Source organism: Hemicordylus capensis, chromosome 1 (assembly GCF_027244095.1).
Source record: "Hemicordylus capensis ecotype Gifberg chromosome 1, rHemCap1.1.pri, whole genome shotgun sequence".
In the NCBI taxonomy this organism is placed as follows: Eukaryota; Metazoa; Chordata; class Lepidosauria; order Squamata; family Cordylidae; genus Hemicordylus; species Hemicordylus capensis.
Genome location: NC_069657.1, coordinates 210,640,032 through 210,666,136, shown reverse-complemented (window position 1 = coordinate 210,666,136; position 26,105 = coordinate 210,640,032). Strand labels below are relative to the sequence as shown.

The 26,105-nt window shown below is 42.9% G+C and overlaps 1 protein-coding gene across 2 annotated transcripts; it reads left to right on the top strand.

The window, feature by feature from the left end:
* Positions 1 to 1,214: 1,214 nt before the first annotated feature.
* Positions 1,215 to 24,205, top strand: SLC40A1 (solute carrier family 40 member 1). Of its 2 annotated transcripts, none has more exons than XM_053285284.1 (8): positions 1,215 to 1,727; positions 3,699 to 3,766; positions 10,478 to 10,637; positions 13,434 to 13,549; positions 15,471 to 15,597; positions 18,383 to 18,628; positions 20,248 to 20,907; positions 22,044 to 24,205. In XM_053285284.1, exons 1-8 carry the CDS (start codon positions 1,667 to 1,669, stop codon positions 22,361 to 22,363), a joined length of 1,758 nt encoding a protein of 585 aa, XP_053141259.1. In that variant the 5' UTR covers positions 1,215 to 1,666; the 3' UTR covers positions 22,364 to 24,205. The 2 variants fall into 2 exon arrangements, with proteins under 2 accessions (XP_053141259.1, XP_053141260.1); XM_053285285.1 differs by lacking the exon at positions 1,215 to 1,727 and adding an exon at positions 2,146 to 2,389.
* Positions 24,206 to 26,105: the final 1,900 nt, after the last annotated feature.

Genomic DNA, 26,105 nt, shown 5'->3' with positions numbered 1-26,105 from the left:
CCTGGGTAAGCAAAAATTCTGACAGAAAATGGAAGCATTTGGCAGTGCCGAATTTCTAGAGAAGAGGGCTGCCATGCAACCTGGAAGCCTGGACAGGCTGCTGTTTTTCAATGGAGAGTCACTTTGTACATACGGAGACAGACCCACTTTTCTTTATTTCTATTTCCTGGATGTCATAACTAATGTAGCAAACAGCCTCCAACAGCTGAGAGGGTCTGGCACAAGCAAAGCCTTAGGAACTTGCTGTTTATGCTTCCGCTACTTTTGAGAAGTCTTCTCTTATTGAAAGCCCTTTCATCACCCCTGCTAACTTGGCAAAGAGGCACCTTTTACCATGGAGATTCTCTTATTTAGCAGGGGGAGAGTAACTGGCCCTATCCACCCCCAGCACAGTACTTCCAGTGACTGTTGCTGGTGTGTGTCCTATGTTTCTTTTTAGAATGTGAGCCCTTTGGGGACAGGGAGCCATCTTATTTGCTTTATTTCTCTTTGTAAACCGCCCTGAGCCATTTTTGGAAGGGCGGTATAGAAATTGAATTATTAATAATAATAATGATGATGATGATGGTTGATTGCCCAGACTTCAGAACACTTCGAGTGCCATCTAACTTCCCCGGAAGGGCAACCAAGCTCCATACAATCTCCTTGTTTTGTTCTGCACTTGTGTGATCAGCTCCAGATGCTGAGTATATATTTGAGTGACCCTCCCACCATGGCCTGCAGTGGAAGGGAAGGAAAAATAACAGCCAATGCACTTCTCCTTTCCTCTTCCTAATAGAAAAGGAATGAAGGGGAGAGATGTGGAAGAAGGAAGGGTTGTGAGGTGGGGCGCGATTGTAAGGTGAGGGAGACAAAGGAGAGGGAAGGGAAAGGGCTCCATTTTTTCGCATCTGGTACTTGAGTTTTGTTTGCTTTGGTTTGGAGAAGAAACGCAGATGCAGATCAGTGGGGAGGCCCTGCATGTTTGGGTGCTGCATTAACTGCACAGCCCTACGGGTAGCATTCTCTAGGGTGGAAATTCCGGTCAGTCCTCCTAACCTTATAAAAGGACCCCCCGCCGCCGCCCCTCCTCTCAGTGGCAGCCTCCCCAAGGAGCGCGCAACAAGTCCAGACTTCTTCTCCCTCTCTCTTCAGCACCCGTCCCCTATGTAGGCGCTGCTCGCTTCCAGGACAGGGAAGGACGGGAGGGGATATGCAGATCAGCCGGCCGCTGATAGGCTCTTCCTGGCATCTTCCTCGCTTTCGCTCGGCCCCCTCGCGTCTCAGCTTGTTTATATACAGTAGGCAGCGGAGAGAGGAAAGACAGAGCCGAAGAGGTCAGCTGTGGCTTTGCGAGGTGTCGTGGCGCGCTGGGCCCCTTTTCCCTGCGGAGCGGGTCCCTTGCCACCGCCTGTGCATAAGGCCATCGCTTTCCAACTTCAGCTACAGTGATAGCTAAGTTTGGAAAGACCAACTTAGGGGGAAGCCGTTGTGTCCGCCTGCTTCTCTTTCCTTCTCTTTGCTGGAGCACCAGGCGGCTGCTGCTGCTCTTGTGTTTTGCCTCTGCGTCTCTCTCTCTCTCGGTCTCTCTCCCCCTCCTCTGCTTGGAAGGGGCGCGATAGCACCAGCACCAGCAGCACCGACAGCCGCGAAGCGAAAAAACCTGGGGAAGAAGAACGAAAGGTGTATGCAGATCACCATGACCCGGCCAGCCGCCGCCGAGCAGCAGAACCGCCAAGGATGCTGTGGTGAGCGGGATGGTTGGGGTAGAAGAGACGTGACCCGTCTTTCGGGCGGATGGAGGGGGGCGCTGGCTTGCGAGCGGCTTGCCAGAGACCGTGAGAGCTGCCTTGTTTACGCGCGGGCGTGTGATGAGGCTGGCAGCCTGTGTGCAAGACCTGCGGGCCGGGTGCGTGGCGTGGGGCTCGCGTGACGCGTGCAGAGTGCCTTTCTCCCAACTCTAGAGAGCCACCTGAGTAACCACAACCCCGGGGGGTTAATGTGCAAAGAGTTCGGACTCCTGTTGGAATTTTAGTTGAACTTCCTGCAGAAACTCCTTTACGGAATAGGGAGGAAGGGGGCGCTCTGCCTCTTGTGCAGCAGAATGCCTTGCTTGTCTCGCTAGGACCACTGAAAGGTCGCCACCACTAGCTCCCTTGCGCGGTTGGGTGGAGGAGGAGGGCTTCTGCGTATATCGAATCCCAATATGCCTCCTCCTTGGAAGTTAAGTGCCCCCCCCCCCACATATATTCTGGAGTGTACCTATGTATTTGTGGACTATAGCCCTTGCGTAGGAAGAGACAGGTATGTGCTGTGCTTCGGCACACAGACAGGCCTGGATGGCAAGGAGGAGGAAATATGAAAGGACCTGAGAAACAGTGCATGGTGTCTCATTTACTGATTTCAATAGGTATATACTGCTTTTTGAAGTCAAAGCGATGTACATAGCAAAAGGAATGAGAAGATTGTTTGCTGCCCCAAATGAGCTCATAGTCTAAAAATCCTACAGTGGGAAGAAAGAGACTTCTGTGGGTACAACACGGTGTGGGGGTTGTTTCTGCTTACGTGCTGTGTGACCTGGAGCGTCCTGCAGTTGTTTCCTCCTTTTCTGGAAGTGAGAGAGATACATAAGTGCCAGTGTGGTGTAGTGGTTAGAGTGCTGGACTAGGACCGGGAGACTCGAGTTCAAATCCCCATTCAGCCACGATTCTTGCTGGATGTCTCTGGGCTTCTCTCTCAGCCTAACCTACTTCAGAGTTGTTGTGAGGAGAAACTTAAGTATGTAGTACATCGCTCTGGGCTCCTTGAAGGAAGAGCGGGATATAAAATGTAGATAATAATAATAATAGGTAGTGGGTTTGACTTGGCCCAGGGATACCAGAGTAGTTCAGATCAGGGGTGCTCATTGGCCCAGGCACTCTGTCTCATCCTAACAACACCCTGAGAGGATAAAGTGGAAGCGGGGAGAATCATGTAGACCATCTTGAACTCCTTGGAGGATGGTGGGATAGAAATGTGAGAAATAAATACGTGCCAGAAATGTGCCCATGAATTGTTGCGGTGGGCTATGTTAAAAGAGCTAGTAGTATTGATAGAATTTAGTTTAACTTCCTGCATAAAATAGCGTGCAGAACAAAGTTCAGCCATCTTAATAGCAATTCCGTCCCAACTGCATATGGCTGGACAACAGCATTTGTGTGTATGTGTAGCACATGACATATTATGGAACTAAGACACTAGGTAGCAAGGTGTGCAGCCATGTATCAAAGGTCATGGAAGACATAGCAGAATGAGACAGCAAAAGTCTGTATTTTGGCAGGTAATTGAATGTTCCATTTTCAAGATGGTAAGTGTTTGTTTCTTAATATAAAAACACAGGCAATGAATGGCTGTCAAATTATTTCAGTACAAACAGTAAAATTCTTATTATTCACATTTGGATTTAAGAATACCAAATTCTTCTCTCACAAAGGAAGGTAGGAGATAAACTTGCAAAATGCACCTGAACATTTGAAACTGCCTTCTGCTGAGTCAAACCATTAATCTTTCTGGCTCAGGATTGTCTACACACTGACTGGCAACTGATTCTTGGGGTTTCAGACAGGAGTCTTTCCCAGCTCTGCCTAAAGATGTCAGGAACTGAACCTGGGACCTTCTGTATGGAGCACAAGTATTCTACCACTTGAATGAACTATTGCAATTCTCTGTTTCCCTCTTAGGGACCTGTGTCAATTACTTCACATCTGCAAAATCCCTTCTCTACCTTGGACATGCACTATCCACCTGGGTAAGTAAAGTATAACCAGAGTCCTCTGTATTTGGCTGATTTGCGTAATATGACTCGATGGCCATGACCTGTTGTACAGCTAGAGGATGTACAAATGAGATGTGCCACAGAGCAGTCAGGACTTGACTGTGAGATGTACCACTGAGACATCATAATTCTTGTAACAGTATATTTGTTAAATTATGCTCTGGCACACCAATCCTAAATTATTTACTTGAAAGTTAGTCCAATGGATTTTGGTGGTACCAAGTTTAGGATCACAGTCCAAGCATTATAATGAGGAACCATTAGTATTCTTACTCTGCAACTGGTAAAGAACCCAGATGTGGCTGTGCTGACTTTCTTGTAATAATATCATAAGATGCAGTCCGATGGGTATTTATTTCCAAGTAAGTTTCACTGAAATCATTGGAAACCCTAAGTAAAAGTTTGTAAAATTAAGGTAAAAAGCATTTGTGGCATTTTGATGAAATTATCAGGACTTTTGGCATACTCCAAGCAAATAAAGGGAGTCTAAAACACTTAACACTGAGTCTAAAATAAAGCACAGCTTATGTTTTAGTCTTGACTTTAACTGAAGGGTTTGCATGTTTCTCCAGTAAAATGAAAGTGTAGCCCTTTGTAATGAATTGGGAATCTTTCTGAGTCCTTATTCACAGTGATTTTAGAACCTCAAAGAAGTTCAAGATTTTGCATTGCCATGCAGAAACTATTTCTGCAAACTGGTTGCTGGAGAACTTTATGTTTTCAGTCAATGCTTTTTGAGGAAGCACAATCCTTAGCAAATGAGAGAGAGAGAGAGGGCACTCTCACTCCAAAGCAACAACTCAAGTGCTTTTCATGCCTTCCTCTCAGGGCACACTGGTCTTTCAGTCCTCCTGGGAAGGTGGAGGTGGGGGCTGCCCCAACAGTCCTCACAGGCCAGAGCTGGTCTCTGTGGGGGCCGATGTTCTGTTCTCCCCTGGCCTGGGCACCTCCTTTCATGCCCTCCTCTCAGGGCACACTATAAAATATTTAAAAATGTTGTATCCATCAGAACATTGCCAGGCACGGCCTTAAGCTGGTGTGGCAAGAATGTTCAGACTAATGTGGTAAAGTACAAATGTTTAGGATTGGGGCTTCAGTGAAGCATTATATATTTTTTAACACCATACGACCTAATAAACGCTCTCAAGGCAACTTGCAAACTCTTGATAAAATATGTGGGACATGATCTAGCCAAAGTGAATTACTGTATGTCTGATTGCTTTCAACAGGAGAGAGAAGCATGTGCTTGACTATGTCACATTGAAATCAAAGGATCTTTCTTGAAAGGTATTGGCTGCAATTCCCAACAGTCATATATCCTGGATGAAGCACATGTGCAATCAGAGGTGCTTTCAAGGTTTTACTGTAGTTGGTTACCCAATGAAGCTGGCAATGTGTTTTTCATTTGAAGTTGGTAACTTTGTTCAGTTGGGTGAATCGCTGTAGTAAAAGCTGCCACGGTCCTCTGGTTGCAACTTGCGTCACATTTTCCCTGCATATATCTCTGTCCCGGATTGTGGCCCTTAATTTAGGTAACTTGTGCTCTTGGTGCTTACCATACATTACGTCTTAAAAGATCTCTATCATATATTCATAAAAATACCTCTCTGTATTATAACTGGCCACAAAGTTAGAGGAAAAACCAAAGGAAAGGGAAATAGCTTTTCATAAGGTGAAGGAGCCTAAGGTCTTAATTTACTCCAGAGTTGAGCATGCTTACACTCATTGATTTTATTGGCAGGGGAGAACTATTTGTGTTAAATGTTTTTTGTAGAGAATAAATGACTAATATTCATATAAACATGGTGACAGTCTGTATAGTATAAGAGGCTGCATATATGCATTGGGATGGCTTTTTCTCATCACTATAGCTGCTACTTACTCCACTGCAAACTGCCTTTGAAATGCCCCTGAATTTTTTTGCAGTTGCAGTCTGTAGTGGGGTGCAGAGAAAGTGTAAAATTGTATGAAGGTGGCACATACACTTAACTGGGCCACAGCTGATGGAAACAATCCAGAAAACACATTGATTAGATGTGCCTTAGATTAAGATGCATCTAATATCCACTGAAATCAATGAGACTTAAAGACTTGTCCCTAAATTTAACCTGTGTCTACATTTTCCTAAACTGCACTCAAATGTTTCATTCTAGCAGAGTCAATCTGAACATAGAAGCAGTCTTCTGTATTCAGATTGCCTTTTGCGATCAGGTCCTGAAGGAAGGGTGTGGGATGCATGGACTGATCTAGAAATCCTTCTGTGGAGACCGTAGGCGCATGTTGCTGCATATGAGGATTTCTTCATTCCCAAGACCAAATATATCACTGGCACTGTCTGTGACTTTGATTTACCATTTGAGGATGTGTAGAGACTAACTCCAAGGATCCCTGTTTCTCTTTTGCTATCTTTCTCAATACATGATCAGTGTGGTTGCTGAGAACAGTGCCAGGCAGGCAAATATGTTTGGCATTATAGCAGGGTTGAGCAGGTGATCCTTGTACTTTTTTATTTATTTTACATTTTATATCCCACTCTTCCTCCAAGGAGCCCAGAGCGGTGTACTACATACTTGAGTTTCTCCTCACAACAACCCTGTGAAGTAGGTTAGGCTGAGAGAGAAGTGACCGGCCCAGAGTCACCCAACTAGTATCATGGCTGAATGGAGTTTTGAATTCAGGTCTCCCCAGTCCTAGTCCAGCACTCTAACCACTACACCACGCTGGCTCTTGGCAGATGTAAAGCCTCTTCTGCTTGTGATGATTTCTAGATCAGGATGACTACTACTATGTGGAGCACCTGTTCCAACAAAACTGAAGAATAAGGTCTTGATCCCAAGAACATTTACTTGGAATTAGTGTGAGTCCAGTAATCTCATTGGAGCTTGCTTCCAAACAACAAATCATATCTAGAAGCATATGATCATATTGACCTTTGGCAAATGATTATGTCATTTGTGTGAAGGCAAAAATGTTCTACCATAGTTCGCTGATCTGATTTGCTAAGATTGGTGTGTGAATATTCTACATGTGCATTCATGTGACTCATCACTTTCCTCTAAAACAAGTTGTTCCGGTAAGAACTAATCTGCCTACTTTCCTTTCACTATTCCTACAACTGGACTAAATTTGGTCCAAATTGGTTAGGTAGTTCACAAGTAAGCCCACTTGCACATCAAATGTCCATGCGTCTGTCATCTTGAATCGGAGTGGATGACATCATTACAAACTATGCCTTTGAGGTGGCCCTATGTGTCCCTACAACTGAACCCAATTTGGTTCATATTGGTCCTGGCATTGTGAAGTTGATAGGGGACACTCACACACTGCTGTGTGATCTCAACAATGTAGAACTAAGGTTATACATTGGCTTGAATTAGTTGATTAAATATTGGAGACTACTATATCTTTGCCTTTTGGTTATTAATTGGGAAGCAAGGCAATTTCTTTTGAAGACCTAGAAACAGTAGAAGATGATGCCGAGTTCTTTTTGGGCTATGCGTTGTTTGCTTAACATTTAATCTCGGGTTAAATTTGTGGTTTCAGCTAGTACCTTCATGCACAAAGCAAAACCTTGCTGGCTTATGTAAAGCCAAATTAATCTGTGTAGTGAAAAATGCAGCTATTTCATTAGACTAATAGCTACATTAACTTAAGGCCATATCATATGTTACTCAGTGGCAAAGATCACCGAGTGTATTCGCAAAGGAAGCTGCAGCCAATTATGGCCCACCCTGTTTATCACATGTATAACTTATATTTTATGGTGCATATTTCAAATGCTTTATGTGTATACTTAAAAATATAGCGGGTTGTATCCAAAGGTGCCTTGTACAAGTAGAAAGGCACTTCTGGTCACATAAGACATCTCCAGTGTCTGTCAAATCCCCCAGTGCTCCATCCTACACTGTCCTGGGGTTTTTTCCGACCACCAAGAGAGTATTTTAGGGGTTAAAGTGGAATGCAGTGGGAAAAAAGGGGCAGAAGAGCTCAGTTGTGTGAACAGAACTCCCTCATTCTGCTTCGCATACAGCTCAGTGGGTTGTATCCAAACCCTGTCGTCTTTTCACACTATCTAGCACTCATTCAAAAGGGAGACACAATTTTCATTGATATTCCCTGTTCCTCTATGCCTGCAAAAAATCAGCTCCTGAGAGTCCCCAACTTGAGTGTGTGTGAGTGGAAGGTGACATTTTGACACAACTCAATATGCAAATTTAATTACACATTAGTTAAAATTTCCTCTAGGTTATCTTAAATAATTTGTAGTCTTTGTTAGATTTCATTATGAGATTGCATTTCTCTCTCTCTCTCTCTCTCTCTTTCTCTCTCTCTCTTTGTCCTGTTGGCGTTTTCAGGCATTTAAAAAAACTGGAATGTTAAATACTCCTAGCAGATAAAAGCTTGCTGCCAAGCACAGGATTTCTTTTGATAAAGGAGCAATGTTGAAATATGAACATTAGGAACACCCATTAGCCAGACTTGTTTGGCCCGTTGTATTGTAGATGGTTCATTACACAGCCTGCAATCTTGTGCATGTTTATTTGGGAATAAGCTAAGTAAGCCATTGAGATGCCAGGGAGGGTTCCAAGTTCCCTTCCTGGCGTCTCCAAGATAGGGCTGAGAGAGATTCTTGCCTGCTACCTTGGAGAAGTCGCTGCCAGTGTGTGTAGACAATACTGAGCTAGATGGACCAATGGTCTGACTCAGTATATGGCAGCTTCCTATGTTCCTAACTCAATAAGACTTCCAGGTAGACATGGATAGGACTGCACTGCATATCTGCCACTCTGCGAAAAGGGATGATGACCAATAACCAATTTACTGTGGAGTAAATTGCTAACTGGGCAAAGAGGCACCTTTTACCATGGTGATTCACTTTATTTAGCAGGGGGAGAGTAACTGGCCTTGTCCACCCCCAGCACAGTACTTCAAGTGACTGTTGCTGGTGTGTGTCTTATGTTTCTTTTTAGAATGTGAGCCCTTTGGGGACAGGGAGCCATCTTATTGTTTGTTTTTTCTCTTTGTAAACCGCCCTGAGCCATTTTTGGAAGGGTGGTATAGAAATCGAATTTATTATTATTATTATTATTAATTATTAATTATTATTATTATTATTATTATTATTATTATTATTATTATTAATTTAAATAAATAAATAATCCCATTGAATGCTATTTAATTGGTTTATAGTAATTGTGAATTACAACAGGAGTAGATGTGAAGGCCGGGGGCGGGGGAATGAAGAGGAAAAAACCCCACCCACCCCTCAGAAAAACACAACATATAATGTGTTTTCCCAGTCTCTCTCCCGCCACCCCCAGCCAGGCTTTCACATCTCTAAGCAGGAATGATGTGACTGAGATATTTTGATTACAGTATAGACAACCAAACTGCACTGAGATACTGGTATCATGCCTGAGAGATGAGGAAACAGTGTTTGAATAGCAGTCATATAGTACTGTCTGTATGCTTATTTTCAGTAATAGTACAATAATTAAAAACACATTTGTTCCATCAGTACTCTTACAAATCTGAATTCACATGCTCCCATGGTTGCTAGTATATCAATTGGTTAAGCCAGTGCATCTGTAACACTAATGGGATGAATTAATTTAGAAGTGTACTTAGGTTGAAATCTAGTCCTGTCCAAGCACCATTTGAATAGCTTAATTCTGCCTAGTTAATTGAGGGAAATGTTGGAATCCACTACTTTGGGGACATGAGGGGTCTTAATGCACTCATGATCTGAAAGGTGTGTATGTGGAGCAGGGAGCAGCCGTGGGTGGAGAAAGCTTATTATTTTGCCCCAGGAATGCGTAAGGATAGCCTTGCACAGATGCCTCTGGTTGCAAACCTGAGCATGTATATCATGCTAACATTTCCCATGGTAGAATAGTCACTGCAAAACTGATCATATGAGAGAGAATTATCTCAGGCTACCTGTGAAAAATTTTCAGACTAAAATGTCCTGGTAAGATTACTAGGATGCATAGCAGTTCCGTCAGCTAAAGTACATGTAAGATTCTGTGTGCACTCCTCACACTACTGGTGACTGTGGCTAAATTCTTTTTGTGTCAATGAGTCATGGTAAGTGCTTTAAGGATAGAACAGAGGAAAGACAATGGCATTAATTAATCTGTATTCGTAATGATTGAATAATTATTAATAGGAAGTTGGCCCATCTGTTCTTCAAACATGATGTTTTATTAAAACATTTATAGTCTGCCTTTCCATAAGACAGTCTTCAAGGCAACTCCAGCTGGGTTCAGATGTAATGTAAACCATAGTTTTTGTTGGCTGCAAACAAACCATGGTTTCACTTTGCATATGAATGTAACCTCTGACTGGAAGTAAGAATGAGTGTGTGATAGTGGCACCTGCTTTTTCACACAGAATGTGTGTTGATTTGATATAACACCAAGATGGCACACGTAGGGAGCACTCCAGAACTGTTACTGGTATAGATTTGGTTGTGCGCATCAGTGGGATGTCAATTGGAACTTGCAGTCCATTGACCTTCCTGGATGTTCTACAATGTCAGAATGTGCTTTATGTGAAAGCTACTCTTTCTGTTAAGTGGGTGCAGTAAGAAGCTGATAGTATATGCTTCATGGAGTTACTAAATTATATGAATCGTGTTCTCTATTGCTTCATTAAGATTAAATGTAGTATATTTTATTCTAGGGAGACCGTATGTGGCATTTCGCAGTGTCTGTCTTCCTGGTTGAACTGTATGGAAACAGTTTGCTCTTGACGGCTGTATATGGATTGGTTGTGGCAGGATCAGTTCTTCTTCTGGGAGCCATTATTGGAGACTGGGTAGACAAGAACCCACGACTCAAGGGTTAGTGATTCTTGTTAATGGTTTTACTGAGAGACATCTGCATGTATGAAGGGAAACCTAAATCATAGTACAGTAAACAAAATGAAAGGTGTTGGCTGACAGTAGTACCAGACTTCTAACTCAATGAGAGAGAGAGAACAGTCATTTGACCTCTGCTTATAAAATACTGATGACAGGGACACACTACATCACATATTGTCAACTCAGTGACAATATATACTCAAAGTTCATATGCCTTGTCTATTAGAGAGTAAGTACTTTACAGATAGTGGCTGACATCCTGACTAACAAAGTGCACTCATTAGTGGGTTCTGTGGGGAAGTCACAGGAGGCCTTGCGCAACTCCCTCGGTCCTCTTACTCTTGTGCTGTTGTGCAAGAGGACTAAGACTTGAGAGCACTGCCCGTATTCCAGAAGTGCTCTGTAAATCCCCTGCAGAACCTGCGAACACGCATCCTTCATTAGTTGGGACATCAGCCAGCATAATTAATCTACCTGGCACTCATTATTTAAAATTAGAGTTACTGGATGCAAGCATCAGCTATTCAAGCTAGGTGTTTCCTTCTTAACTGTTGCGGCAGCATTTAAGCATGATGCCTTTGTTCTGCAGACAAAACAAATGGGTGAACACCTATTCTTTGCTGGTGGTGTCTGAACACCAACCCAACGAGATTACTTCAAGAATAACTAATTACACTCATTTAGCTGGTAGAGCACACCACATGGCTTCAGTTTGCATTTAGCTCTATCTTAAACAAATGCATATCTAATTTTCACTCATATGCAATTGTTACATTCTAGAGGGAATTCTTAACCTAGTTTTACTTCGAGTCTTTTGCATGCTTCTTCTCCTTATCATGCACTATGGAGAGAAAGTAACAAACGAAGTGGACTGTACCATGTTTCCTTGAATGTGGTGTCTCATTGACTCAGGATCTTTCTGGGAATTCAGTCTTGTTCCCAGAAAGACTGAGGGTTTAAAACTGGGTGGCATGGAATATATCTTGATTAAATCTATGTGGAACAATCCAAGTGCTCATTTGTGGTGGTTCTTTCTTATAATGGAAAAGGGGCGTGTAATAATTAAACTGGTCCTTTGATACCTGGTTTCAGGCAACTAATTGAATTTAACAAAGTGTTTTAGACTTTGATTTAGAAGTTTCATTAACTGAAATGGAACCTATTTCATAATAAGTTGCTTATGATAAACCAACACAGAAGTGAATACATAATTACTTCAGTTCCCAGGCTTGCCCAGACATCCAAGTTCGTTTTTGCTGCAGTTGCTTCTAGCACCAGACTGCCAAACATCTTTTTAAAGTCATAAAAACTGTTATGAGTGGGAGCTGTTGTAGTAAAAATTCCAGGAGAACCAAATGCATTGTGTCTTGGGCAACTGGAGTCTTGTTCCCATGGCTGGAGCCAATGTGTTCAGGATGGCAGTGCCAAGATCAGATCCTGGCATCTTGGTCCTATTACACATGTCCATGGAAGTCATTCTGACTGAAATTGGTGGGGCTTTCTTTATATATTTATTACATTTTCTATCCAACCTTTCTTGAACTGTGGAACTCAAAGTAGCATACGTGGAGGCTGTTCCCATGATCACTGGAAAGTGGGCTAAGGGAGCTTAACCCTCTTTCCAGTGAGCGTGGGAACCACGATCCCAAGGCGGTTAGCCTGCCTAAAACACACACACCCCTTAAATGAGGTTAACAGAGTGGGCGTTCCGTTAACCTCATTTCCCTGCTCATGTGCTGCCGTGGCACGTGGCGACACACGAGTAGGCCCCTGACCGGAAGGATACAAGCAGCCTCCTGGTATCGGGGGTTCCCCCAGAATGCCCCACATGCTTGCTTGGGGCATCCTGGGACTTCCGGGGGGTGCATGGCCCCCAGCCCCTACCGGCTCTGTGACAGAGCCGGCAGTCATGTGAGTGGCCAAGACCTGCTTGCCTTTAGCAAAGTGGCTGCATCATATTCCCTCAGACCTAGGATTGTGTGGCCTGGGATTGTTTCCATACTTATGTTTAGAATTTAAAATGCTGACAAAGATCTAAACCTACTTCCTTTGAGTAATTACTGGATTAAATCAGTGGGCATTGCCTTAGACTGGTTGTAATCCTGGAGGTCAAAACCAAAAATAGAATGAAATGTTTACTCAGTGAAACACATTTTACAGTACAGGAGGACCTCGGTATTCAGAGGGGTTCAGTTCCTGGCTAGTACTGTAGATATCGAAACCATGAAAACCGAGGCATTAAGTCTATGACATCAGAGAGGCTAGGTTCCCAATGACTGAAAAAACCTACAGGAAATGACAAAAAAACCCCAGAATGGCAACATTAAGGGAAATGAAGGGCCCTACCATGCTCCATGTGGCCTTCAGCAGTCCAGCAATGCCACCCCAAGGCCCAGTTTTTCCATGAAAAATTGCTGGGGGGTGGGGGGGATGCCATTTTTAAATGAGCCATAAAATAGCTCCTGCACTAAAAATGGTGGCCAGAAATCTCCCCCGAGGTCATTTCCAGCCAACCTCAACCTTTAGATATGTGTGGTTAACCCCCCCGCCAACCATGTATACTGAGGTCGGGTGCCAATTACCCAACCGCAGATATGCAAAACCGTGGATAATGAATCCACCTGTAACGAGGTCCTCCTGCACTTTATACATTAGTTCAGTATCAGTTGTAGGGGAAAGGATCGTATCTTCAGAATGTCTAAGTGCTTCCCATTGTCTGTTTTGCCATGACCGAAGTGCAATCATGTATTCTCTCTATTTCCCCCCTTATCACAGTGGCCCAGACATCCTTGATTGTGCAGAATGCATCTGTCATCTTGTGTGGCATCCTTCTGATGATGGTCTTTCTGTTTAAGACGGAACTCTTGGCCTTATATCAAGGGTGGCTTCTTGTAAGTGCCAAACTCTTAAAAGTATTTGTAAAGGCTTTTGTTCTGAAGTTGCTTCTTTTTTAAATGTTTGGGTTTGACATCACTATGAGCCGGGTCTCACGATCAGTGAGACCTGGTTCTGGAGAGTGCGCGAGGAGAGCGGGCTGAGCCCACTCTCCCCGCACACGAGCAGGGAGGGAGCCCTGGGCGTCCAGATTGGCCGCCCACATGATTGCCGGCTCTGTGATGGAGCCGGCGGGGGCTGGGGAGAGCGGGGAGCCAATTGGCCCCCGGAAGCTCCAGCATGCCCTGCACAAGTGTGCAGGGCATGCTGACGAGACCCCCGGAGCCGGGAGGTGGCCTTTCGCCTCCCCTCCGGGGCTCTCCTCGTGAGTAGCCGCGGCACGGAGCCACGCCATGGCTACTCACGATTTTTTAAAAAGTGGGTTTGCAGAGCACCCGCTTCGCAAACCCGGTTTTAGGGGAGAGGTACTTGAGTGGGTTACCTGCTCTAGAACCACCGGGCTCACAGCTGAGCCCGGTGGTTCACATGATTGCAGAAAATCGGGCTAGCATTGGCTAGCCCGATTTTCTGCAATCGTGTGAATAACCTCTATAGCTTTCTGGTCTAAGGTTTTCTGTGTCCTAGCATAAGTTGATTCCACTGATGCAATTCAATGGTTTGTTGTCAATACTTAAGCAATGCTGGGAGCTCCTTTTTCCCATGTAAATAAGGCCAGACCCATTTGTGTCTCAGTTTCATATAAGATTGCCTTGACAACAGTAGTAAAGAACCTTCGGTTTCAGCTTTGGCAAATGTTATAGCATCTTTGTATTCTTTTGCCTGCATTATCCAAGGATGTGTCTGACATTGGGATCTAGTCCTAATGCCAGAAGTGAGGAAATGATAGGACAAAGTTTCAACACTGCTTTTCACAAGAGTCAGTGAGATATAACTGGAACCTTGAATTGCATTTCTTCAGTGGCTCAGTTTAGATGAATGCATAAACTAGCTCTCACGAACAGTTTCCCTCTGTGGCTCCTATTTTGTGCCAACCACAGTTTGCTGTGACAGTCTTATCGGGGAGCCATGATTAGTGCTTGCCCTCCAAACCATAACTGGAAACCTACTGCAAACCACATTCACAGAGGCGAGTATCATGATCAGTGAGACTTGCCAAAATGAGGTCTGCGGTCCCGCAGACGATTGCCCTGGGTGGCCAGATCGGCCGCCCACACGACTGCCGGCTCAATTATGGAGCCGGCAGGGGCTGCGGGGATCGGGGGCCACGCAGCCCCTCAGAAGTTCCGGGATGCCCCACGTGAGCATCCTGGAGAGACCCCTGAGGCCAGGAGGCTGCTTGCAGCCTCCCAGTGGGGATCTACTCGTGTGTCACCACGGTGCGGAGCCATGCCGTGGCTGCACATGATCCGGAAATCCGGGTTAGCGGAGCGCTCGCTCTGCTAACCTGGGCTAAGGGGGGAGGTAATTAAGAGGGCTAGCTGCCAGGAGCCGCACGGCTCCCGTTGCAGCACACGGCCACCAAAAAGCGGGCTAGGCTACCCTAGCCCGCTTTTTGGCGGTCGTGAGAATCGCTTCACAGTCTTTCAAACAATGGTTTCTTAGATTATCTGAACAGAGTCCATATTGTTATGCTGCTATCAGGACATGTGCTGCTTCGCTTGCTTGTATCTTAATGGTTTTTTATTTGCTTGTTTCTCGTAGAAATATTGAGGGGAGGGAAGCCAGAGAGTCCTTTGAGATCTCCAGGGATATATCCACCAACAAGCAATGATAATTAGCTCAGTAGGAGATGAATTTTCCTGCCAATCACTCATTCTTATGTCTGAAAATTTAGCAGTGCAGGGGAGGACATCCCTTTTTTTTTCTTTAGCCTGCTTTAAAAAAAAAATGCTTACACATTTCTTTCCATTCCTACAGACCACATGCTATATACTTGTCATCACAATAGCAAACATTGCAAACTTGGCCAGCACCGCCACAGCAATTACTATACAGAGAGACTGGGTTGTTGTCGTTGCAGGTGAAAACAGAAGCAAATTGGCAGGTGATGTATCTTGGCTCTTGGTTATCTTGAACCGGGCTACTCTACTTTGGCCCTCCTGCAGATGTTGGCCTACAACTCCCATAACCCCTGGCTATGGGCCATTGTGGCTGGGGATTATGGGATTTTTAGTCCAAAACCAGCTGGAGGGCTGACATTTAGCAGCCCTATCTTAAACTGTCTTACTCTGTGCTAGGGTTTAAACAAACTGAAATCAGCACATTTTTCTGGACTGCAGGATTGAGTCAACAGCAGGTTATGAAGGGCCGTTTATGTTCCCTTTTCTTGCCTAAAGAGTGAGAGAGTGCAGCAACTTATACAATTTGTACTATGAAGTGGTCCTATAATCATTAAGCTCTCCAGTCCTTGTTAAAGTTCAACTATCCCACTGTCAAGGTTGAGCAAATAGACTTTTTTAACCATTTGTATTTAGAATCAATACTTGGTCACTCTTTTGTTTTTGTTGTGCAAATACTAGTGTGGTGGCAATGGATAATGTTCCTGTTACTTGTACCATGCGCAGGAGTTAGTGCCAGCAACTTCTCTAATAAGAGGCGTGGACTATATTTCCAATTTTTTGTGTTACAAGGATTCCTTAGCCGACCATTTTTTAAAATTAAGTTTAAGTTTAGTTTCCTATCTGTCTGTTTAGAATTGTGCTACAAGATCAGCGGACTCACACAAAATCTGAAATTGGACCACACTACTTCAAACTGTGCATGTTAGGGATGAATATTCTATGGTCCCCCATATAAAAAACAGCTTGTCAAGGAGAAGCCTGGGGTAGAACCCACCTGCAGTCTGACATGAAATGCTGCTGAACTTGGGTTTCAGCCCTTGGGTCTCTAAATGGGTGTGTGGTTTCTGCTGATTTCCCCAGAGCAATGGTTCTAGTTTCCTTATAAGGTCTAATCAATCTAGTAGAAAAGGCAGCATTTAAAACTTAAACCATTTAGAAGTGATAGTGGGATTGGAAGAATTAATCCAGTCTTAGAAGAAGCAGCCAGCCACCTAATGGCACAGCGGGGAAGTAACCTGCCTAGAAAGCAGGAGGCTGTTGCTTCAAATCCCCACTGGTGTGTTTCCCAAAATATGGGTAATTCCTATATTGGGCAGCTGTGATATAGGAAGATGCTGAAAGGCATCATCTCATTCTGCATGGGAGATGGTAATGGTAAACCCCTCCTGTATTCTACCAAGAAAACCACATGGCTCTGTGATTGCCAGTAGTCAACACCAACTCGACAGCACAACCTTTCTTTTCCCTTTGGTGGAAACAGGCTCCTGAATTCTAATACTAGATGGCTGAGTTTATAGCAGAAAGAGTAAAGAAAGAAGAGTTTGCCAGTCAAATTCTTTGAAAGAATATAAATTGGTGAGCATAGAATACTCTACCTGTTGCTTTAGGGACAGCAAATCTATAAGGAAGTATTGTGTAGATCCCAGCGATTAGAAGAGAGATTGTGGAATAGGGAGGAGACCAAGAAATGTATGATTCATTTTTGTACAGATAGTATTTTAAAGCAATTATTGTAATGCATCATAAAATGTATTTGGAGAGTGAGCTAGTGAATCTTCCAAGGTGACACTCCCATTCATTTCAGGGAATTGTTGCATGTGGAGTAACCATAGAATCAGGTCAGTGGTGTGCAATGGCATGTCATGCAAGGGAATGCATTGATTGACTAGCTGCTTAAGATTCTGGAATGAATTCCCTTGATTTCAGTTGTTTGTATGTTTAGTCCCTTCATGTTGATCAATGGGAGTTGGACCGCTTAACCTTTGCTCAATAGTGTGCCTGTATTGGTCTCTGGATATTTGAAATAAAACAATATCCATAGAGACCAGTACAGGCACATAGTTGAGCAAAGGTTAAGTGCTCCAACTTGATGATCCAGAGGCACAATCCAGGCCTTATACACCAGGGAGAAGGTAGAACAGGTGTATACCCTATCTACTCCCTGTACCAGAGCAGTTCATGGCCAAAGTTGACAACTCTGGGATGGAGTCCCCAAAGCCCCTCCTGAAGCATGTGATCTACATGTCAAGAGGTTCAGAAGCGTGGGAGGGAGAAGGAAGGAACTGGCTAGACCACTGTGCTCTGACTAGTTTGGATCAAGCCATTGTAGGATGACAGTGCGGTTTGAGCAACAGAATGAGTACGATAGGGAAGGTTTGGGGGAAATGACACTTGAGCATTATCTTTACACTATATGGCTACAGGTATATTAGAAGTTAAGGAAAATGTGAGAAGCAACCCTTAAAGACTAATCCTAAGTTCTTTGACTCCCATCCAGACATGCTGCAAAATTGTTGAGAAGCTGTAGTGTAAAAGAAAAAGTGTTAAACATCTATGTATGCATGGAATGAAATGGTTCAGGGCCATTCCATTGTTGGTCAGTAAGGAAAATATATATATTTTATTTTCACGTAATATAATCTAGCATCCTGTTTCCAACAGTAGGCAACTAGATGCCTCTATAAAGTCCACAAGAAGGGTTTGCACAAAAGCTGTAACTTGTTCTTTTTCCTCCCCATGCCACTGGCATTCAATGGCACATTGTACTTAACCCAGAGGTTCAACATCTCCATTGGGACCAACAACCATTGATGGATCTGACATGAAGTGTCAGAGGATTTACACAATTGACCAGCCTGCAAATCTAAATGTGATCGTTTGGAGTCATTTTCATTGAAGACTTTTGGAAATCATGGTGGTTTCAAATGTGGATTGCCTGTTACTATATTATCAAGTAACAATTTTGTGTCTTCAAACATTGCCTAACAGATATGAATGCTACGATACGAAGGATTGACCAGCTGACTAATATCTTGGCCCCAATGGCTGTTGGACAAATAATGACCTTTGGATCACCTGTGATCGGCTGCGGATTCATTTCTGGCTGGAATTTGATTTCCATGTGTATAGAATATATGCTGCTCTGGAAAGTTTACCAGAAAACTCCTGCCTTGGCTCACAAGGCCATTTCAAAGGTTGAGGAGTCTGAGTTGAAGCAACTGAATGTACAGAAAGGTATCAGTATTTCAAAGCATATCTCCAGCCAAATAAAACTGGTTCATGATCATACAATTATTTCAAAAATGTTCTTTCACATTTTGAAGAAAAAACTATATAAAACATTATTCTTGTTTTGAGTAATACATCTTGGTGTCTGCACGTTTGTGAGGAAAGGTTATAATTTTCTATACATGCAAATCCCCAACTTTTACTTTTTGCCTCTACATCCTCCTCTAGATGCCACTTTAAAATCTGAAGCTTCATACAGCCTGGGGTCTTGTGGGGTCAACTACATATTACTTACAAGCATGTTTATTAGCACCATTTGGCACCAATTGGTTTTGGTGTTTTTTGGTTTTTTTTTAAGAAAAGCCACCTTTGTAGATGACCATTTTTAGTAAAGAAGTGGGTACAGTATGTGTGTGTTTAACCCTTTGCCTGCCAGTATTTTGCTCCAAAACAAGCAAATGTGAATCCAAAACCCTGTGTGGGGAAGTGTGTAGGTTGGCATTTGGAATGGGAAAATGGCTAGCAGGGAAAAGTGTGTGTGTATACAGACGTGTAAATGTACACACCATTTCTTCACTCAATGTTCCCCTCTCAAGGCCGCTTTTCTTTAAAAATAAAAAAGTGGGGGAGGCACTCGGGGTCTATTACTCATTTTTTGCGTATGATATGTTGTCAGCTTCTCAGTGAGTTACAGCCAAACTCAAGAGATTACGATTGACATACCAAAGAGATCAGTGGATTAGGTTATGTGGGCTTGAATTTGAGGCAGCCAGCTATAGTGCTGATGTATGGCAAGAAAACAATGAACATATAATTTTGTTTCACTAAAAACCCAGTGCATTTCTCCTTAAGAGGTGGCAACCAGGAAAACATTGAATCTCCATTTTCTGAGTATTTTTAGGACACTTTATTTTTGCCTTTTAGATTGTAGTGTATAATTTTTGGTTTTTGGGAGAGAGGGGGATTGGATTTTGTGGAGGGGTGGGTGGGAGGTAAAACCCTGTATTCTCCTAAGCATTGTAATAAAGTTGGAGACCAGAAAATGCACTATTAGTTTTATCTCCATGAGAATTTCTGCTACAATAATTTGCATTTTGTACAAACCTTCCTGCAACAAGATAGTTGGCAAGTCTCCAGTAGACCTGCAGCTCAGACGAACACACATTGACTTAGTTGGTTTGGTTCACAACCAGGTCATTTGTCAGACACCTCACAGTGATCCTCCCTAATTCAAGACAAATCCTTTGAAGCCTCTCCAAGGACAATTAAAAATAATAGTTTGTCATATTAATAATAAGCATATTACACAGAAGGCAGCTCCATTAAAACCAGTCGCTGATGTGCGCAGCATTATAGAGCCATAATGCTCAGCCTTGGGGCTGTTGAAGATTCTCAGCAGCTCTGACGTTGCTCTGAGTGAGGGGTTGCACAAGCAGCACTACCATCATCTCCCCCCCCCCCGCCCCACCATTGTCACAAATGGGGCAAACTGCAATAGTGCTGCTTGCACAACTGCTCGTTCAGAGAAGCTGAAATGCACATTTCAAGGCGAAATGCACATCTTAATGCCATTTCAGGCATGTGGTTTTCTGACTGGCATACTTTGCTCCTGTCTCTGTCCACAGATGGTGACCTGAAGCCCAATGAAGGAGTCCAGTTAATGGGCGAAAAAGAGATAGCTGCCTTTGAGTCCCAAAAGGAGAAAGAAGCTAGCTGTGTTTCTCGCATGGCCGAGCCATTCACTACATTCCGTGATGGATGGGTTGCCTACTACAATCAGCCAGTGTTCCTTGCAGGCATGGCTCTTGCATTCCTTTACATGACCGTTCTGGGCTTTGACTGCATTACTACTGGCTATGCATACACTCAGGGACTAAGTGGTTCCACCCTAAGCCTCTTAATGGGGGCCTCGGCCATAACTGGAATAATGGGTACAGTAGCCTTCACCTGGCTGCGTCGGAGGTATGGGTTGGTTCGCACAGGCATTATCTCCGGACTAGCCCAACTTCTCTCTCTGGGCTTTTGCGTGATTTCGGTGTTTGTGCCTGGAAGTCCTTTGGATCTTACTGTTTCCCCATTTGCTGACATCAGTGCTAGATTGTTTGAAAGTAATCCATTGCCTACTATGGTGCCTCAAGGAGATATCCTTGAAATGCCCTTTACAACTGGAATGCCTACCTTGGTAAATGGGTCTACTCTTAACATGGATCCAGAGATGGCTCCAAATCCTGTGCCTCTCATCTCTGTGAGCTTTCTGTTTGCAGGAGTCATTGCTGCTAGAGTTGGTAAGTTAATGTTTCTTATATACTACTTACATATTGCTGCTATAAGATAAAATCTGTACATCTTCAGTGGTTACAGAACCTTCTGCTTAAGTCGGATGTTAGCAAAGGGCTAGTTTAGACAACACCTCTCCTGTCCTCTTTATTAAAAGGGGGACGTGCAAAGTGCGCACCTGTTGTAGCATCTTCTGCAGATGTCCCAACACACTTCTGGTGCATCCCATTATCCCAGGGTGTGTGTATGGGTGTGAGTCTGACCAGGTTTCAGTGTTTGTCCTAATTCAAATGAGTATTTGGAGCTCATGTAGGGCTGTTGTTCAGACCCCTAAACACAGAATAAAGGAGGCATCAGGAGAGTGTTGGGACATCTGCAGAAGGTGTCAGGACGGTTGTGCACTTCCTTAAGGAAGTAGTAGTATAGTATTCCACTTTTTAAAAAAAAGATAAAATACTTCTTTCCAGAGAGGTATTGCCTGGCCAGCCTGATGATTCTCTAAATGTGGTTCTCATCAACTGTTCTAAGATTAATGCACAAAATATTACAAAGCTGGCTTGGCTGTACAGTATAACTGTTTACACAGAAATTGCAGGTTCATGTGCCTTATTATGTATGTGGTCTTGCCCAATAGGCAAGGCAGAAAAAGAAGCTTCAAAGCAAGCATGGGATTAATTTTAGATCATCCTGATGTTTGGTTTGTTTACAAGGAAATGGAGCAGTTTGTTAATATATTTTGCAACTCTTTTAAAGAGAAAGGACATATTGACATTTTAAAGGCTTCGTTTGGATCCCCTCATAACAGTTATCCCAAGTTTACAGACTCAATTTATAGGCAATACACTTATTTTCAAGAGATGACTGAATTGGGTATTTATACATGCCGTTAAAGACAGAAAATAAAGCATTTATCCTGTCATGGTTAGTCTCACTGACTTAGCAAAATCATCTCCATTGTTTATATTTGTAAAATGTGAGAGTGATTCTCTCTGTCAAGTGAGCTGAAAGACAAAAGATCTTTTACAGGTCAGTGCTTTTAATGTTGCTTAAGGAATGCCTTGCACTTTTTAAAAAGTGTCACCATCTCTTTGGTGGTTTTGTCCAAACAGGAGATAATTTTCCCCTCCTCTTTATTTCTTTATAGGTCTGTGGTCTTTTGATCTGACTGTCACACAGTTGCTGCAAGAAAATGTGGTGGAGTCAGAAAGAGGTATCATAAATGGTGTCCAGGACTCCATGAATTACCTTCTGGATCTGCTGCATTTCATCATGGTCATCCTAGCTCCTAACCCAGAAGCTTTTGGATTACTGGTGCTTATTTCTGTTTCCTTTGTTGCCATGGGCCATATCATGTATTTCCGGTTCGCCCAAAAGACCTTGGGGAGAAATGTCTTTCTTTGCTGTAATCCTGAGCCAAAGTCAGTCACTAATGACCCAACACCTTGTGAGGCCTCAAATGTCTAGAGCTTCAGTTACTGCCTGCTCCTCATTTCCAGTCCATGTAGAATCACATGCCTTATCATGAGCCGGGAGTAGTTGGTGCCCCTTAAAAGTGGTGATGCTCAAAGCTCTACTCACCTAGGGTACCACTCTGTCCTGCCTCCTAGCTCCCTCTGCTTTTGGGCAAGTGACCAGCTGTGGGTTTTCTCCAGTTAGCAGTGACATGGCTTATTTATTTAAGGAGAGATCTCCTGAAACGTTAAACATTAACTACACATTAAAGACAATTGAGGTAGAAGGAAATAATTTTGATTATATTTTTTTAACCCTGGATTCATGCTGATTTGGGGGGAGGAAGGGAAATTAATCTGGGGAGAAATTAAAAATAAAGACAAAGGTATTGTGTTATGCGTAACGGGACCTGTGGTTCCCACGCCCCCTTGCAACATAATTGTACTATGTTTTGCCATTGAGAAACATGACCAAAAGGTTACACAAATGAATGAAAATGTTATGGGCTTTATTGATTGATAGAGCTCTGACACGTGCCTGGGGGCGCGGGACAAACAAGCCCTTCTTTCTGTGTACTTTTCCTGGTTTTCTGTGATGCTTGCCCTGCAGAAATACCTTGGCTACTTTAGTATACTCCCTAAATAAGAAATAGTGCACAATATTGTAGGAAAAAAACATACTGTATAGCACTTCCTAGGAACTTAGAATAGCCTGATATAAGCAGAAGCTGTAAATATAATGTAGCATTGTAACACAGACCATTTTAGAACCCCATATTTACTAAGCTTTGGATTCATAGTGTTAAGGGACAGATATCTGAATTCAGGGAACTAGGCCACAGGGAACTAGGAAGCCTCTTTAAAGAATTTGAACAGATCAGTAAGCTGACCATCTCAAACCACTTCCTTCAGGGTAGCCCCCACTATTGAGGATTGTATCTAACGCACAATCCACTGAACCTCTCAGTACAAGGCCTTGTGAAATTAATGGGAATTGTCAAAGACCAAATGAGGCTTGTGTGGGAGGCATTCTTAATTGGGCGGCGGGGGTGGGTGGGTTATGACAATGCCTTGAGAAATCAGACATGTGAATATAGCATGTTAGCAAATACTTAAATTGTCCATGCTAAATGAAATGTAATGACCATGGTCCTGATCCACAGATCTTTATGCACACAAACAGGCTGCGTAAATGTGGCTGTACGTGAGGATTCTTCACACCAAACAGTTGGTTGGTACTGTACTGCTGCATTGACACTGCCAGTTACATGCACCAATTGACCATGTATTCAGTCTGTCATGCACTTGCAGTGCACAACCATTGCCTTCTGCAACAGACTTTAGGCATCACAGATTGCATTCAGAAGGGTGATCTGCCTGTAGAAGCCTGTTTCAGCTCACAGATTGTCCTTGCTGGGTTGGGGCACATATGGACAACTTTAACTGTTCTATAAAGCTGATATGTCTTATGCCTTCTCTTTTGTAAACAAGAAAAAAAAAATATATATATATATATATCTTTTACATCTTTCAACTTACTAGAAATTTGTATTAAAAATGTTTCTTAAAGCTTGTTACTATATGATTTTAAGATCAGTAGTGACTGACAACGCCATGTGTGCTTAAATGTTTTTTGAGCCCTTTTTTACAGTGTACAGGCATGAGTACAATGCTTTTACATTAGCCATGTATGCACTTTTGTGGAAATTACGTTAACGTTGCTACAAGCACTTTGCTTTTCAGTATAGCTGAATCCTCTTTACTGTACTCTGATGTTTTTTCTAACATGATTTTAATCTCTGTTGATAAATATTTGTAAAATATTTGTTTGCATAAATATAAACTATTTTTCAGATTTTGCTTTTCTGAATTTTTATGATGCTCTTCCCCACCCCCACTCATGCAATAAACAACATCCAATCTTGATGTAAATGAATACTCCAGCTCAAAATTTAATGTACAGCATAGCAGAACTACATCTTGGCATTCTCCAGAACTGTGTGAAGGTGACACTGAATTTTATATAGAATGCAAAGTAGAACACACCTATTTGGGAGCGCAATTAATTATGGCAAGATTATAGAATGATTTGAGAAAATTAAATCGGCAGTCAAAGAAATATCTTGTTCTGGAGATTACACAATATATAGATTGTACGAGTACTAAACATGAGGTGTAAACAGAGCCACACATGACTGAAAATGAAACCTGCTTGGGAGTTATAATTGGATTTTGCATGTTTTATTATACAGGTCTTCCCTCTGCATATTAATAGTATTCTCCATGCCCACCTTCAATGGCTGCATGCCAACTCACTTTCAGTGGACAAACTCTAGCTCTGCTCTTTCCACCTGGTGGAACACCTCTCAATCAGAGGTTCAGGTCTTCTCATGTGGAGTTCTCTTCCTATCCAAGAAATAGGAAGTCATTGCTGAACCTCACTTGCCTTGAGGCAGGGTAAAGTACTTGAGATAAGCATGTTTGAAATTGTGCATGAGATAAAAGGTAGATAGAGACAACCAGTTATTGGGCAACAGCACACCACAGTTTGCATGTAAGCCAGTTGTCCACCTAATTCTGCCAAATGGTAAAGAGAATGTTAACACACCTCAGAGACAGAGAGTCATCTGCATCCACCCTCGGAGGTTTCCTTCTGTTCCACACACCCTCTGTCAAAAGTTCTGCTTGCCCCCCTAGTATTTTTTTTAAAACTAGCTCTCTTAAATTTGATGAGAATTTTGATCACCACTTTCAGTCCTCATTCTCTATTTCCTGGATGCCAAGTACAGTTTCTGTTGCAAGTGAGTAGGACTGAAGTAACTGGACAGGTGTGTTTACCAAAAGACCAACAAAGTGCGTGCCATTCAGTAATGCTTTATCCAAATGGTTCAACCTGTCCTAGCACAAGTCAATATTTCTTCCTAGTTAAACTTTTCCTCTATTGCATTAAAGAAAAGTACACAGCAAAGTGCAGAGAGCAATCTGACTCAAAATACATATAATAAAGTGGGTAGCCATATCTCAGAACTGTGTTAACCTGGGACTTTAAATGGAAAGGAGCTAAAGGTCCTAGCATGATTGTACTAAAGTCTAGGAAATGCATGGCGATAGTATTTAGTGACAGCTGCACTCAATATAATGGAGCTTAACAGTTGTATCTATGGATGCATAGAACGCAGCAGAAAAGACAGTCTTTGGCTTTGCAAAAACTGTTTGACAAAGTCCCTCATCAAAAGCTCTTGATTAAACTTAGCAGTCATGGGATGGACTAGCTGCTTTGCAAGCAGAAAGTCCCAGGTTCAATCCTTGGGATCTTCAACTAGGGCTGAGAAATACCTTTCTGAAATCTTGAAGAGCTGCTGTCAGTCACTAAGCTAGATGGGCCAAAGGTCCAACCATAGAAGGCATTGTCCTAAGGCTGTGTAAGTCATGAGATAGGAGGACATGCTCTTTTATCTAATATATATTTTGAAAAGTTTGTATGTTTGTTGGTGCAAAATTAAATCATACTTTATTTATTCAATTTCTATACCGCCCTTCCAAAAATGGCTCAGGTCGGTTTACACAGAGAAATAACAAATAAATAAGATGGATCCCTGCCCCCAAAGTACTCACAATCTAAAGAGAAACACAAGATAGACAACAGCAGCAGTCACTGGAGGTACTGTGCTGAGGGTGGATAGGGCCAGTTACTCTCCCCCTGCTAAATAGAATCGCCACATTAAAAGGTGCCTCTTTGCCAAGTTAGCAGGTGT